Source organism: Plodia interpunctella, chromosome 5, assembly GCF_027563975.2.
Source record: "Plodia interpunctella isolate USDA-ARS_2022_Savannah chromosome 5, ilPloInte3.2, whole genome shotgun sequence".
NCBI lineage: Eukaryota > Metazoa > Arthropoda > Insecta > Lepidoptera > Pyralidae > Plodia > Plodia interpunctella.
Window position 1 is genome coordinate 2,433,833 of NC_071298.1, and position 14,638 is coordinate 2,448,470.

The window sequence follows — 14,638 nt, forward strand, 5'->3', positions numbered from 1 at the left end:
TTACATTTCGGGAAAATATTATGATGTGGAGTGACAGTTGCACTGCACATTGAATTGAAATTCACTATGTATTTTGAGATTGATAAAAAAGTGCATTCTTTGAGCCGTTTAATTTAAAATCATGTATAATCTGATAGTCTGAAATTGTTTACATATTGAAAATGTCAGCAGTAAGTTTCATTGCAACATTGTAACTTGTTGCGTATGTTTCTTAATTTTACCATGTCCATGAATGCAGCATAACTACCGATGTAGACATTTGTTTTGATGAAATATTTATCTATAAGCATCGCATTTACATATCATAAAGCCATATCACTAAAGACCTTAGTTAATTAAACATTCGGTTTCGGGGTGTCTACCATTATTATATGGAAGTTTCGCTCATCATGTTATCCAAGCATGACTAGGATACCTGAATTATACTTAAATTTTAATTAACAATCTATATATGTTGTGCTGTAACCATGATCTCGCAAGAATGTTCAAAAATAATTGCACTATGTACAGTAATATTTTTTTTATATATCTTATTGTCAAAAACTTGTCAAATGAAACTCTGATTATTTCAACTAGGATATAAGGTCATTTTTCCAAGTGAAAAAAGTTCAAAAGAAGAAAATAGAAGAAGATGATGATGTGATACCTGAATCTCCAGATGTACAAATTAAAAACAAGGTAAGTAATTAATAAAAACATGCATTTATTGAGAAGAAAAGACTTGTTATTTATATTGAGCCATGTAGTAGCCATGATGAGTAATTAGCACTATAGAAAATAAATGTTATATGGAAAATTTTGAATAGTCCCTATGGTATCTAAATAGTTTTAGATATTCAAAGTTTAGAATAGAATAGTTTAATTTAAATATTGAGTCTACTCAAAATGTAAACAATATATTTTGTTTAAATTATTTATTGTAGTGTATTTTTGTAGAAATCAAATTTAAAAAATATTTTAAACAAATATTAATTTGTAATAGTACTTAGAATGACTATCAGTCCCACACATAATTTAATAACTGAACAAAATGTCCAATATTATAATTATTTTATCAATAGCTAAAACTACTTACTACTTAGTGATAATAGTGGCATACAATTGCCTATTTCAGAGGAAGAAGCCAAAGAAAAGACCGCACATTTGTGATGATTCAGATGAAGAGATATTCTCAACTAAAAATGCCAAAAATTACCATCAAGAGCCCACCAAGTCAAAGAAGAAGACTCCCCCTAAAGCGGTCCTTAAAGAAGTCAAGGCCGTTTCCGATTTATTTGGAACTGGCCCCATTAAGAGAACTGAGCCAGTTACAAAAAAACAAAAGAAAAAAACTGAGGTTGGCATACATTCTGATGACGATTTTGACAAAAGTCTCTTGGAACTTGACATAGATGAGGGACTGGAAATAGGAGATGAAACAAATGGAAAAATTGAAAATGGCAATGTAAAAAATCATGATGTAAAAGATAAATGTCCTATTAAAAAAAGGGAAATTGAAAAAAAAGAAAAATCACTTGAGAATAATAAAAATGGAAAGTCTACTAGTAATATAAGTCCAGAAAGTGAATCAAAGGAAAAGTCTTATAGTGAATTAAAGAATGAAAAAAAGAGAAAGTTTTCTGCATTTGTTGATGATGATGTTGATCATGTTGAAAATAAAAAATATAAAGATAGTTCTAAAACTGAGGAATGTTTTGATAACTCTGTTTCTTGTTTTGATGAGGATTTAGAACAAAAACATAAGAGCAAAAAGAAAAAAATGGATAAGAGTCTCAATGAGTCTGGTATGTATATTTTTTCTATTTCACTGTGACACTTTATAACTTTATTTGACGATCTCCATGGTCTAATGGCCTAATGGTCATGGTACCGGACTGCTACACTGGAGGTTCCGGATTCGATCCCTAGTCAGATCAGGATGGAAAATGATCTTTTTTAAATTGGATCTTGGAGTTTTATCTATATGTATATGATGTAGAATATAGTATCGTTGAGTTAGTATCCAATAACACAGCTAACTCAATCTGTGTCATTTGTCCATATATATTTATTTATTAATTTACCAGCTTTCTGATCTGTCAGATGCCGAGAGACATGAAAGAAGGCGGCATTCAGCAGCTCTATACCAGAACTATCTCAACAGAACAGGACCGAAGAATTTGGGGGCCAAAGAAATTCCAGAGGTACATAAATCACTACATATCATATATATTATATATTATAAAACAAATTTCTCTGCGCGTCTGTCTGTCTGTCTGTGATAAACACTCAAAAATAACAGTGGTTTTCACCAATACTGATTATCTCTGGTAATTGGTTAGCAGCTGATGATGATTTCTTTTAATAGGGTTCACCTAATTGCCTGAAGGATTGTGCGTTCCTTTTGACTGGAGTGCTGGACTCGTTCGAGAGGGAGGACATCGCAGCTGCCATCACTAAGTACGGCGGGTGTGTTAAAAACAGTATTAGTAGGAAGGTATGTTTTATGTTTTAAGCCACATGCTATTTCATAATTCCAATATGAAATGAATTAAATGCTAGCATTATTGTATTACTTACAATATCGTTCTCATGTTCACGTGTTATTATCAACTACAATTTTTTTAAGATTCACCCGGTGATTTTATAAACGGCTGCCGAACGTTAGTAACCTTTCATGTCATATAAGCTGCCGAGGCTATTTGTCTCTTAGTCACCTCGTACGCCATCCAAAGTATATGGGGTGGTCAAAACCTGGGGCCGGACCACACGCTATATTATTACAAGATAACCGTTTTAATGAGTCCAAAATGTTTTTAGGTGACTCATGTTCTTGCGGGCGAGGACGCCGGTCCCGCGAAAATGGCCCATGCTCACGAGCTGGGCATCAAAATCATTAACGAAGACCAGTTCTTGCAAATGATTGCCAATCCTACAGATAAAGGCAAACCTGGCAGGAAGAAAGAGGATAGAACTGCCAAGGAGAAATCGCCACACAAAAAAAATAACGTCTTTAAAAAAGAAGTGGCCAACGAACATGAATCTATTAAAAAAGAGATCACAGATTATAAAATACCCAAAAAAGAAACTAGTGAAAAAACTAAGATTAAGACAGAAATAAATGATAATAATGTTGCCATGTTAAAAGGTGTGTCAAAATCATGTGAAGCACCCAAAATTGAGGTGGCACCGTTGAAGGTAGTATCAAAATCAAGCGGTGATGTGGACAAAATTCAGGTGAACAAAAGTGGCTCCACCCCAGATTCACTGATGTGGGTTGACAAATATAAACCAAGGAATGTAAAGCAGATCATTGGACAACACGGCGACGCTAGTAACGTTAAGAAGTTAGTATGTGAAGCAATAGAAATTTAATATAATTTTTTTACGAAGTTATTAACATTTTTGGCAGAAGCTGCCCATCACAAACATCAGACAGATCTTATTATATTCAACGAGTGACAATCATGTGTGTGCAGTAAATCATTGGGAAGTTCCATAATCGGGAGCCGATCCTGTGTGCATCATTATGATGACAATGTTGATACATTGTCATCATATCATTCAGTGACAATGTTATGATTAACATTGTCACTGAAATTAAACGTGTATACAAATTTTCAGCTCAATTGGTTGTAGGTTATATAGCTAAAGCCAAATGCGATATATATCTAAATCAAGGGCTGTTACTCATTGAAAAATTTATACAGATACAGTATCAGGTCTTTATTTTGTGACAACCCTGACTGCATTGTCACCGCTGGCGGGTGCAATGTTGATTTTAACAACTCAGTCCTTATCCGTACATATTATAAAAAGATGTTGTATTATTAAAAAACATGTCGCTCTGTATATGAACGCGATAAACTTAATAGATAGCGTGATTCCTGAGGAAGGTTTAGATGTGTAATTTATTATGGTTTTGCCCGAGCAAAGCCGGGGCGGACCATGTCAACCCACATAGACGTTTTTAAATTTCATTTCGCGTTGCAGGTTGATGAATTGGCTGACCAAATGGTACGTGAACAGGAAGGCGAAGTTGGCCAAGCCCAGCCCGTGGACAAAGAATGATGATGGAGGCTATTACAAGGCCGCATTGCTCTCGGGGCCTCCAGGAGTTGGTAAGATACTTGGTTTCCTTCAGATGTGGCGCTTAAGTCGCTGTCGCAATAACAACATAGACGATTCGTTATTTAAAGTACAGTCAACAGCACATCAACTTAAACAAATTCATTGCAAACTATTACCGCTCCATAGAAGTTCAAGGTTAACTTGTAGTAGCTGTTGAGTGTACCACATTGCCGCGTGAGTTCTTGAGCGGTACGATCTCGTTTATTTACCTAATATTTACAAGGTTTTATGAAAATCAGCAATCTCTCATTTGAGCGTCTTCCCGGTTGCTCCCTCAGCTGCAGAGCGTCGGAGCCCAAAGTCTGCTTTCCTACTTTCTTCTTTTCCTCTTCGTACGGTCTGCCGAATCCTTAATAAGTATGCCGATGCGTGCCAATGGTGTCAATTGCGATAAGAAAGAAAAATATATTTCCCAAAAACATGAGTACAAATATACAAATTGATGTTAAAATAAACAAAACCTACATGTTTTACCGAATATATATAATAGAGCAACATGCTCTCCACCCCAAATAACAAAAAAGTAACAATTTATACAAGTTCTAAATTCTATCTGGGTCTATCATTAATAACATTTATCAGTTAATAAACACTTGATTAGATTAACATACAAAGTGACTTAAATTCTTTTGGAGTAATGTTTTTGCAATAAAGTTTTAAATAAGTTGAATGAATAATTGACAGAGTGAGCGAGGGCTACAACTTGGGGCAAAAAAATACATTTTTTAAAATGTATGTATGTATATTTGTAACGCGATATCTTTCAAACCGTAGGTCTTATTTTGATGAAATTTAAACGGTATGTAGAATATTTGATGAAATTTAAACGGTATGTAGAATGTATATCAATAGATTTTTTAAGTACGTGGAGCATCAAAATCGGTTAAGTCTTTCTTGAAATATTCACAATTTTGTAAAAACTCATCAAAAATTTATTGTGTTCGCGAGGTCTAAGTTCGCGGCGAACTACTATAATTTTAAATTTGAGTTTACAAAGCATATTTATATTCCTCCAGGCAAAACCACCACAGTGGCGCTAGTGTGCAAGGAGCTCGGCTTCGATATGGTGGAGTTCAACGCATCGGACACTCGCAGCAAGACTCTGATCAAGGAGCAGATTGGGGAGCTTCTCACTACCAACTCACTCTCCGGTTACGCTAAAGGTAGGTCTCGTAGCCAAACCTAGGTTCAGCCATTATCATATCGACTTCGCCTGTGCAGTTAGTCGCAGATGATTGAACGATGGTTAAGATTAGGTTATACCGTGTTCATCAGTTTTTAGACCTGACTTGTATACCATAGTACCAAAGGGGCTGTTCACTAATCACGTGATGTTTTTTTTAGCATTCTTAACTCCCCACCTTGGTGATACGTCGTCAGGTTTATGACGAACCCCCTTTCTCCACCCAATATCACGTGTATTTTTAGTACCTTGTGGTTAATGTATGTGGCCGTCCAAATCAAAAGGGACCTTATGGCGGCTGACAATTAGGTCTTTATTGCCGTTGTTCGAATGCAAATCAACGGCAGTAAAGACCTAAGTGCCAGGCTCAAGGCTCAATGTACCTATAATATATATTTTTTAATATTAAAAATCGCGCGTTTGACGAAAAAAGTTAGTTAGTTTTATGTATTTTTAGTTATATTATTTTTCTTTGTCTGTAATTGTGTGAAACAATAACAAATAAAGTTTTTATCTATCTACCACGTGATATCTTACTTTACCCCCCTCCCCCTGGTGATATTTCGTGATATTTGCTGCCCCCCCTACCCCCTCCTTAGCCTCACGTGATTAATGAACAACCCCTAATATGAGTGTATGCTATTTCTGACCTAATTGACTAGCAAATTTTTAGTAAACGATTTAATTTCTAACAGGCGACACAGGCAAGCAAGCCGTCTCGAAGAAGCATGTTTTGGTGATGGACGAGGTTGACGGTATGGCGGGTAACGAAGACAGAGGTGAGTTATTGGCTGTATACAGTAAACGCATTCCTTATAGATTGTACACAAATCTTTACTATTATTATTTAAAAAAAATCTTTGCAAAGATGAACGTCCAGAGTCCAGTGTTTCATAATAGCACTGTCCACGTCCAATCTAGCCGCCACCGTCTTCACCAGATAAATTATAATAATTATAAAGAGGTAAGCGTTTGTGACTTTGTGAGTTCGTATGTTTGAGGCGGATAATCTCTGAAAGTACCGAACGGATTTAAAAAAATATTTCACCATTAGAAAAGCACATTATCCAAGATTGCTACAGGCCATATTTTATCTCAAAATTCCAACGGGAGCGAAACCCCGGGCAACATGTAGTGTTTTATTATTAGAAACTGGTAAGCGTTTGTGAGTTATGTTTGAAGCGGGCAATCTCCGAAACCACCGAACCGATTTCAAAAATTCTTTCACCATTATAAAGGTTCATTATCCAAGATTGCTATAGGCAATATTTTGTCTCAAAATTCCCACGGGAGCGAAGCCCCGGGCAACATCTAGTAAAATCATATTTAAAATCACATTAATTAGACGTTATTATAATCAATTTGACACTTATATATAATATAATAACAAAAGTATCTGATTCGACTAATTAGAATACAAATTCAAATTCGTTTATTAATTATTATATATTAACACACATCAACACACATCAACCTATTTTACCTATGATCACAAAATAAACGAATTTGAATTTGTATTCTAACTAGTCGAATCAGATACTTTTGTCTAATGTCAAAAACTAAACATTATATGTAGCTTGTTGGAGTGATGTCCTGTGACGTCGACAATTTTGTAGTCAATAAGCATTCCTAATATAATTTTATTAAAACAAAAAAAATGTAGTTCGCGTAATTAATAAAACTGATTGAACAAATTTTTACAAAATTGATTTTTTGAAGTTGTATGGATATCTTTTATCCCAGTTGGGTACCCAACTGGGATAAAAGATATATATATAGTTTGTTGACGAATATAAATGACTTCAAGTTTCATACACATTCCCTGTTGTGTTGAATACACTTTACATTTTCAGGCGGCCTCCAAGAACTAATAAACCTGATCAAGGCCGCATCAGTGCCAATCATATGCATGTGCAACGACAGGGACAGTCAGAAGATGCGCTCCCTGGTCAACTATTGTTACGATCTTAGGTTCAGTAAACCCCGAGTGGAGCAAATTAAGGTAAGTAATTGCCTACTTAGTAGTATAAAAAAGGTTATATATTACTATAGCTTTTGCCCGCTGCTTCGCCCGCGTAAATTTCCCGCGGGAACAGTTATTCCGGGATGAAAGGTAAGGCCCTTTTTCATACTTCAAACTACACGTATGCAAAATTTCAAGAAGATTGAGTAGATAGAGCCTGAAGCGGTTACAAACAAACTTTCGCATTTAGGATAGTTCCTAGTATATATAACTTTATGGCTTTTTGTCTACTTGCTTTGATATTTAATTATTTTTTTATTATTTTTTTTTTACTTTTTTATCTGTGGAGACTTAGTTGGCTCTCGTTTCACACACTTTCTTTATACTTGTTACTTAGTCGTAAGTCTTCCTAAATATTATTAAAGATAAACGTGTATAAACACAGCGCGGTTCTTCCTGTCGAGTCGGAATAGCTATTAGATGATTTTCGACCAATATGTGGTGATTATGGCTTGATTGTTGGCCTCGTTTAGGTTTAGGTCCTCAATCGTGCAAGACGTCGGGCAGTCGTGACACGATAACAGATGAGCCGTAGACTGGATTTGTTCATTTCTTTTGCGCATAGTGTGCGGTGTATTTATTATTACTTTTACACTCCAGTACGAGCAAAAGGGGGCGACCAGGTCCTCCCATACTGGTTTACCATTTCACCCAGTTCCCCGTGTGCTGTATTCTCCTTCGTCGTATTCCTCATGGCTAATGGTCGTGGTCATTACGTGGAATTAAACACACACGACAACTTTCTTGCCAATAGTAATGGAGTGGTTTGCCATTGCCTTCTCCATTTCGCACAAAAGTTAATAATCAACCGCAGTGCGCGGGTTTCCTCACGATGTTTTCCTTCACCGGAAGCAAGGGGTGGTCGACGAAAACAACTATACGTGAGTCAGATTGGTATACAAACTCACGTAACACGAGTAGGATTCGAAACTGGGACCTTTTGACCTGGGATCCACAGGCATAACCATTACACCACCACCGCTCCAATGTATTAAATTCATCTAAATTTCCAGTCGGCTATGATGTCAATCTGCTGCAAGGAAGGTCTCAAAATCCCCCCGGACGTGCTGAGTCAGCTCATCGTGTCGGCCAATCAGGACGTGAGGCAGACTCTCAATCTCCTCTCTCTGTGGGCCGCAGACACCCGTCTGTTGGACGGAGACCAGTTGAGGAAGGACGCGAAGAATGTCAAGAGGGATTTGAAACTGGTAAGGTTATCTCTGTCTATCCTATTCCCGCTCTATGATTTTTCTTCTCTTTCCCTCTCGATCCCTTTTAGAATAGAAATAAATTTATTCAATGAACATTGGTGCCGTGTGGTCGCCGCCTTAAAATAGATCCACTCCATATATACTTATAAAAACAATTCATATTATTCATTTAGACGGCTACGGTTGAAAAATTGTAATTTAAAGCCCCGTAGAACCATTTGCTTAATAAAATATCTGATAGCCCATATACCTATAAAATTTATTTATTGTTAGCTAAATACTTTACACGTAATTCTATAACAGTATGCAGTAAAAAAAATGTGCTCATAGTAATTGTTATTCAACATATCAATCAGATTGCATTAACATTTTTGTTTTCAGGCAGATTTATCTAACAGTTAAATTATCTGTCAGATATTTTATCAGAGAATAGTGAAAGAGGCTCTAAACAAATGTATTTACTCGGCAGGGTCCATGGGAGGCTGTTAGGAAAGTGTTCTCGTTCGAGGACCACAAGACGATGTCGATCCACGACAAAAGCGATCTGTTCTTCCACGACTACAGCATGGCGCCTCTCTTCGTGCAGGAGAACTATTTGCAAGTCACTCCGCATTGTCCCAAGTGAGTTTATGAGATGTCTTTATGTTTATATTTATACTAGCTGTTGCCCGCGGCTCTGGCCTATGACATTCTTCAGATCTCCACCTATCTCCACACCAAAAATATTCTCAATTCGTTGCTCCGTATTGACTACTACTGCGACTTGCGTTGTGAGCTAAATAGTTGTAAATTTTGAGAAAAAATATACAGATGTAGATTGTGCAAAGTATCGCGTATTCCATATTTTGTGACAACCCTGACTGCTTTGTCAACGCTGGCCGCTGCTTCGCCTTTAGCAAGGCCATTGAACATATGTGGCCGTCCAAATCAAAAGGGACCTTATGGCGGCTGGCAATTAGGTCTTTATTGCCGTTGTTCGAATACAAAACAACGTAAACAATGGCGTAAGTGCCGGGCGCCATAAGGTCCCTTTTGATTTGGACGGCTACATATGAATAAGTAAAATAAACTAGTAAACACAAAAACTCTTTGTCAAGATGTCAAGAAGCCTAGGATTTGCGTAAAAAATCGGTCATGATTTATGTGTGAGAGAGATATATATATAGGTACAGTATCACGTCTGCAATCTATCATTATTTTTATAGTAACAGTTATTTACAGAACTACCAGCTGTTGCCTATGTTTGACCCTCGGTCATTTACCATAGCTAAATATCGCCTTGAAAGCGTGACAGACAGACATTGGCATTAATAATATTATCATTTGTTTTAGACACGAGATCCTAGACCGCGTAAGTCGAGCGGCCGATAGCATCAGTATGGGAGATTTAGTGGATGCCAGAATACGAGGGTCGCAAGCGTGGTCTTTGTTACCATTGCAGGTAATGAGTTTTTATACTTGCCCGCGGCTTCGACCGCGTATATTTTGCAAGGGAACAGTATTTTTTCCGAGTTGAAAAGAAAAAGCAAAATTTTAAGAAGATCGGTCGAGTAAATTAACAAAAAGAGGTAACAAACAAATATACATTCGCATTTATAGTGGTTGTCAGGGAAAGTCAATGAAATCGAGGGGCTAACCGGAAAGTTAGGGAAAATTTGACATTTTTAGTGAAAAATATTCTCATTCTCGATTATTGTAAAACAATGCAATACAAAAAATTACAATTGCAAAGCAATTAGGTAGTTTATGACTGTCATTAAAATTCCAGTAAACATGTTAAGCTATCCAATATATTTTTGCAATTATCTTATCTTTCCATATGTTTCTGTTTCCGTCTACCTATCATGTCTTGAGTTCATACACTTTCATTTGTCACGTAATCCATCCATCTTCCATCTGCCTCTTCCCCTGTAACCGTGTTAGTTTTCTCTCCTCATTACTCACATCACATCGAGTATGTTATTGCTAACACTATTGTCAGATTTTAAGTCAATCTGTATGAATGATGAATTTATTCTGACTACTGCTACGTAACCATAATTACTGTGATACGTAGATTACGTATCACAGTAATTATGGTTTTGTTATGGATTAGGTATTACACAGTAATCTATGGTTTTATTAAACCCCGACGCAAAAAGAGGGGTGTTATAAGTTTGACTGCTAAGTGTGCCTGTCTGTCTGCGTACGTGGCACCGTAGCTCATCAACGGGTGAACCGATTTGGATGCAATTTTTTTTATTTCATAGCAAATTTTTACGCGGTGGTTCTTAGATATATTTGATCAAAATCGGTTCAGCCGTTCAGAAGTTGTAGCGAAATTGATAATGAATGTCGGGGGTTTTTTGATTTGTCTAACAAATAAATTAGTTTGTTGAACAAATAAAGTCGATTCCCAGGCGATGTACGCGTCAGTGATCCCCGGGCACGCGCTGGCGGGCCACGCGCCGCAGCTCAGCTTCCCCGCGTGGCTCGGCAGGCGCTCCCGCCGCAACAAGCTGGCGCGTCTCTGCCAGGAGATCCACGCGCACACCAGGCTCAGGTGCTGACTACTGACGACCATCTGTGGCCTGATATAATGGTCATCACGCCTTGGATGTTTATCTATATATGTATATGTTATAGAATATAGTATATCGTTGAGTTAGTATCCTATGACACAAGTTTCGAACTTACTTTAGGGCTAACTCGATTTGTGTAATTTTTTCCGTATATATTTATTATTATTTTTATCGTATTACACACGGACATGAGCGAAATTTAATCGAATAACGAATTATTTGTTCGTTGAGAAATTAATTTACTAATACATTGTTAATAACTAATTTATTCTTGAATAAAAAATCGTGATATTATGCGTGTCTGTTATTAGAAGCTAGCTTTTGCCCGCGGCTTCAACCGCGTAATGTTCCAACAGGAACAGTTATTTTGCCGGGAAAGGTATCCTATGTCCTTCTCCATACTTCAAAATATATGTATGCAAAATTTCTAAAAGATTGGTTCAGTAGTTTAGTAGATAGAGCATGAAGACGTAACAAAAACAAACTCACTTTCGTATTTATAATATCAATTATTACTATTAGGATACCTACAAAAATAAATTATTTGCGTAAAATAAACAAACATTTTTAATTATATTGATTTAAATTTGCAGCACTTCCGGCTCCAAATCCTCGATATTCCTGGACTACTGCACACACCTACGGGATGCTGTGCTGAACCCTCTCATCAAAGACAAAACCGACGGCATCGAGCGGGCGCTGGACACGCTGGAGGCCTACCACCTGCTGCGGGACGATCTGGACTCACTCACTGAACTGTCGCTGTGGCCCGGACAGAGGAACCCCATGGTCTTGATTGATTCCAAGGTAAATATTAGGACAAATCACACAGATTGAGCTAGCCCCAAAGTTCGAGACTTGTGTTATGGGATACTAACTCAACGATACTATATTTTATAACTAATACATACATAGATAAACATTCAAGACCCGGGCCAATCAGGTAAAGATCATTTTCCATCATGATTCGACCGGGGATCGAGCCCCACAGCGGTTCAGAGGCAAGCATTTTACCACTGCAACATCGAAGTCGTCTATTAGAATTGATTGTTTTTTTTCTCTCTCGAGATTGTTATGTTTCTGTCTTGTTGATTGAATGTTTATGCGCGAGGTAAAATGGAATATGTCGCTGCAGCAATGATTCCAAAGTGAATTAGAATTGTCGAACTATCGATAGTATGCATAACTAACTATTGACACTTGCTTTTTGTCATACTATCGATAGTCTATCGAAATGCTATCGATAGTTGACTATCGAGCGGCAAGTGCCAAGAAAGTTGCTGTGTGTGTTTCATTGCATTCCACGTAATGACCGCGACCCTCAGCCATGAGGAATTACTACTATGAAGAAGATATTCCTATAACACTACAATGTCCGGTCCCAGGTGAAAGCGGCAATGACCCGCACGTACAATAAGAAAGCGAGCGCTCTGCCGTACGCGGCCGCCAGCGTCAGGCGCGGCAGGGCGCGGGACGATGCCGACGACGATGACGAGCTGGAGGACGATAATGACGACAGCGACCCCGAGAATGACGCGCTTATTAAGGTAATGCTCGTTTTCACATTACATATAATATATGATATATATATCATACTAGATGTTGCCCGGGGCTTCGCTCCCGTGGGAATTTAGAGATAAAATATAGTCTGTAGCAATCTTGGATAATGTACCTTTTTAATGGTGAAAGAATAGTAGTTTCGGAGATTACCCGCCTCAAACATACAAACTCACAAATACCTTTTTATTAATAGTATAGATTCACAACATATGGAATATTCCATTAGAAAAGATATAGAAGATAGTTGCTTAAGATGCGTTCACATGTTCTTTTTTGGGATAACATAGACATAAAAAGTTTTGTTCTCATTAACAGGACTGAAGATGGGCATCTCGTGTCCCGTTGATGGGCAAAGGTTAATTAAATTTATATTTGTTTTACAGAAAAAGAAAGGCAAGGAATCTGAAAAAGCCAGCAAGGAAAATGCTGGTTCCAGTAAGGAAAATCCCAGTTCAAGTAAAGCAAGTGCCAACAAAAAAGCTAGCAAAGCAAAGAAGTGATGTTCAAGTTTGTTATTTTGTTGTTTGAGCCTCCAACTTGTCACAGTCAGCGCATCAAGCCTGAAACCTAAATATATGTTTCTTTAACATTTGGGGGAAAAATGTTTCATTTATGTTTGAAGGACTTTTATTTTGTCAATTACTTAATTAAACTGGTATGATGATGAGCTAAGTTTTTTATTGAGCGGACTCCAAGAGTAATCAACCCATAAAGCCTGTTTAGAGAACAGCTAATTTTGTGATACATATTTTTTTTAAACCCACAGCTTTAGTATCTAAGGCAATCATTTATGTTCCCATCTCCATTGTTCTTAGCAAACTGAAGTGTGTCAAGTCTCGCAAAAGCATTCCAACATGATTATCTCCTAGCCGCTCGTGAGGCCCTTCTAAATCTTTGATCACCATAGATTTAGAAGAACCCGCTCTGATTATCACTACCAATGTCATCAATTGGCTGTTTATTGAAATGGTAAAATAGGTACCTATATATACTTCTTGCTCCTTACATACAAACAAGTATGTTGGTGTGGTAGTTGTACCTATGAATAAATAAAATGTTATCAGCTGAGTCCAAACCATAAATTTATGTACATTGATACAAAAAATTATTATTAACTTTTTACAGTAGGAACGTAGAAAATAAAAATGAATCTATTATGATTGAGTTTATTACATAATTTCACCTACATAAACTATTATATTCACAAATATTGTATATACATTAGTCCTTGCGGATAAGCTTTACTCTTGGGTCATCGGGCCTCATGATAACATAGGTCTGTTTATATCTCCTATTGTCTCCGTTTTCTTTCTCATATTTATTGCAGGCGTAGAATCCTACAGCAACGCCAATCAGCGCCATTCCAGTTGAGGCAATCACCTCGGGAATCTCATTCCAACCTTGTTTAAGCAGTTGGCCGATTGTACGCCTTGATGCAGTGGCGGCAGCCATATCGTCAGTATTTTTCTTTTATAAATCTAACAATGGACTTTTATTATGTACTATCGTAAATAAATTTTAGTTCGGAAGCTGAAGTTAAATTGCAATACCAAATTATTAACACATGACACTGACATGACAAACTGGCATTGACGTTTAGCACCGCCCGTTTTTAAATCCGGATATTTTTCATATAAAATGTTCACAAAGCCAGCAAGGGAACTTTTCCCAAGAAGTCCTAATGACATCATCCACCGGATGACAAAAGCCCACGCTGTGTCTGCTTGCGCTATTGAACCATTATAGCTCAATGGTTCAATACTTTTTACTACTGGAGCTAATACTTTTGATCCAATAACTTAGTTAAAATAAAAATCTTCATTTGAAATACATGTAACTATATTCATAATAATTGGGTAAAGTCAATCATGACATGACTAGCATTTATATTGAGTAAAACTTGGATTTTTAAAACGACATGATCGAGGATCACCCTCTCGTACTATTGTATAGACACTTTTAAACTCAGCATTTTCTCCATCTATGGCTT

General features: G+C 37.0%; 2 protein-coding genes across 2 annotated transcripts; one reads left to right on the forward strand and one right to left on the reverse strand.

Moving 5' to 3' along the window:
• Window positions 1–23: 23 nt before the first annotated feature.
• On the forward strand, window positions 24–13,315 carry Gnf1 (Germ line transcription factor 1). The gene is made up of 17 exons (XM_053745248.2): window positions 24–170; window positions 577–678; window positions 1,115–1,784; window positions 2,083–2,183; window positions 2,348–2,476; window positions 2,800–3,326; window positions 3,973–4,100; window positions 5,127–5,273; window positions 5,989–6,072; window positions 7,147–7,295; window positions 8,330–8,524; window positions 8,997–9,148; window positions 9,860–9,968; window positions 10,927–11,069; window positions 11,682–11,895; window positions 12,474–12,635; window positions 13,032–13,315. The coding sequence occupies exons 1-17, from the start codon at window positions 162–164 to the stop codon at window positions 13,146–13,148; spliced, it is 3,138 nt and encodes a 1,045-aa protein (XP_053601223.1). The 5' UTR covers window positions 24–161; the 3' UTR covers window positions 13,149–13,315.
• A 236-nt stretch (window positions 13,316–13,551) lies between these two features.
• Window positions 13,552–14,230, reverse strand: NdufA3 (NADH:ubiquinone oxidoreductase subunit A3). The gene is made up of 2 exons (XM_053745249.2): window positions 13,836–14,230; window positions 13,552–13,687 (listed from the first exon to the last, which is right to left on the reverse strand). Exon 1 carries the CDS (start codon window positions 14,098–14,100, stop codon window positions 13,870–13,872), a length of 231 nt encoding a protein of 76 aa, XP_053601224.1. The 5' UTR covers window positions 14,101–14,230; the 3' UTR covers window positions 13,552–13,687; window positions 13,836–13,869.
• Window positions 14,231–14,638: the final 408 nt, after the last annotated feature.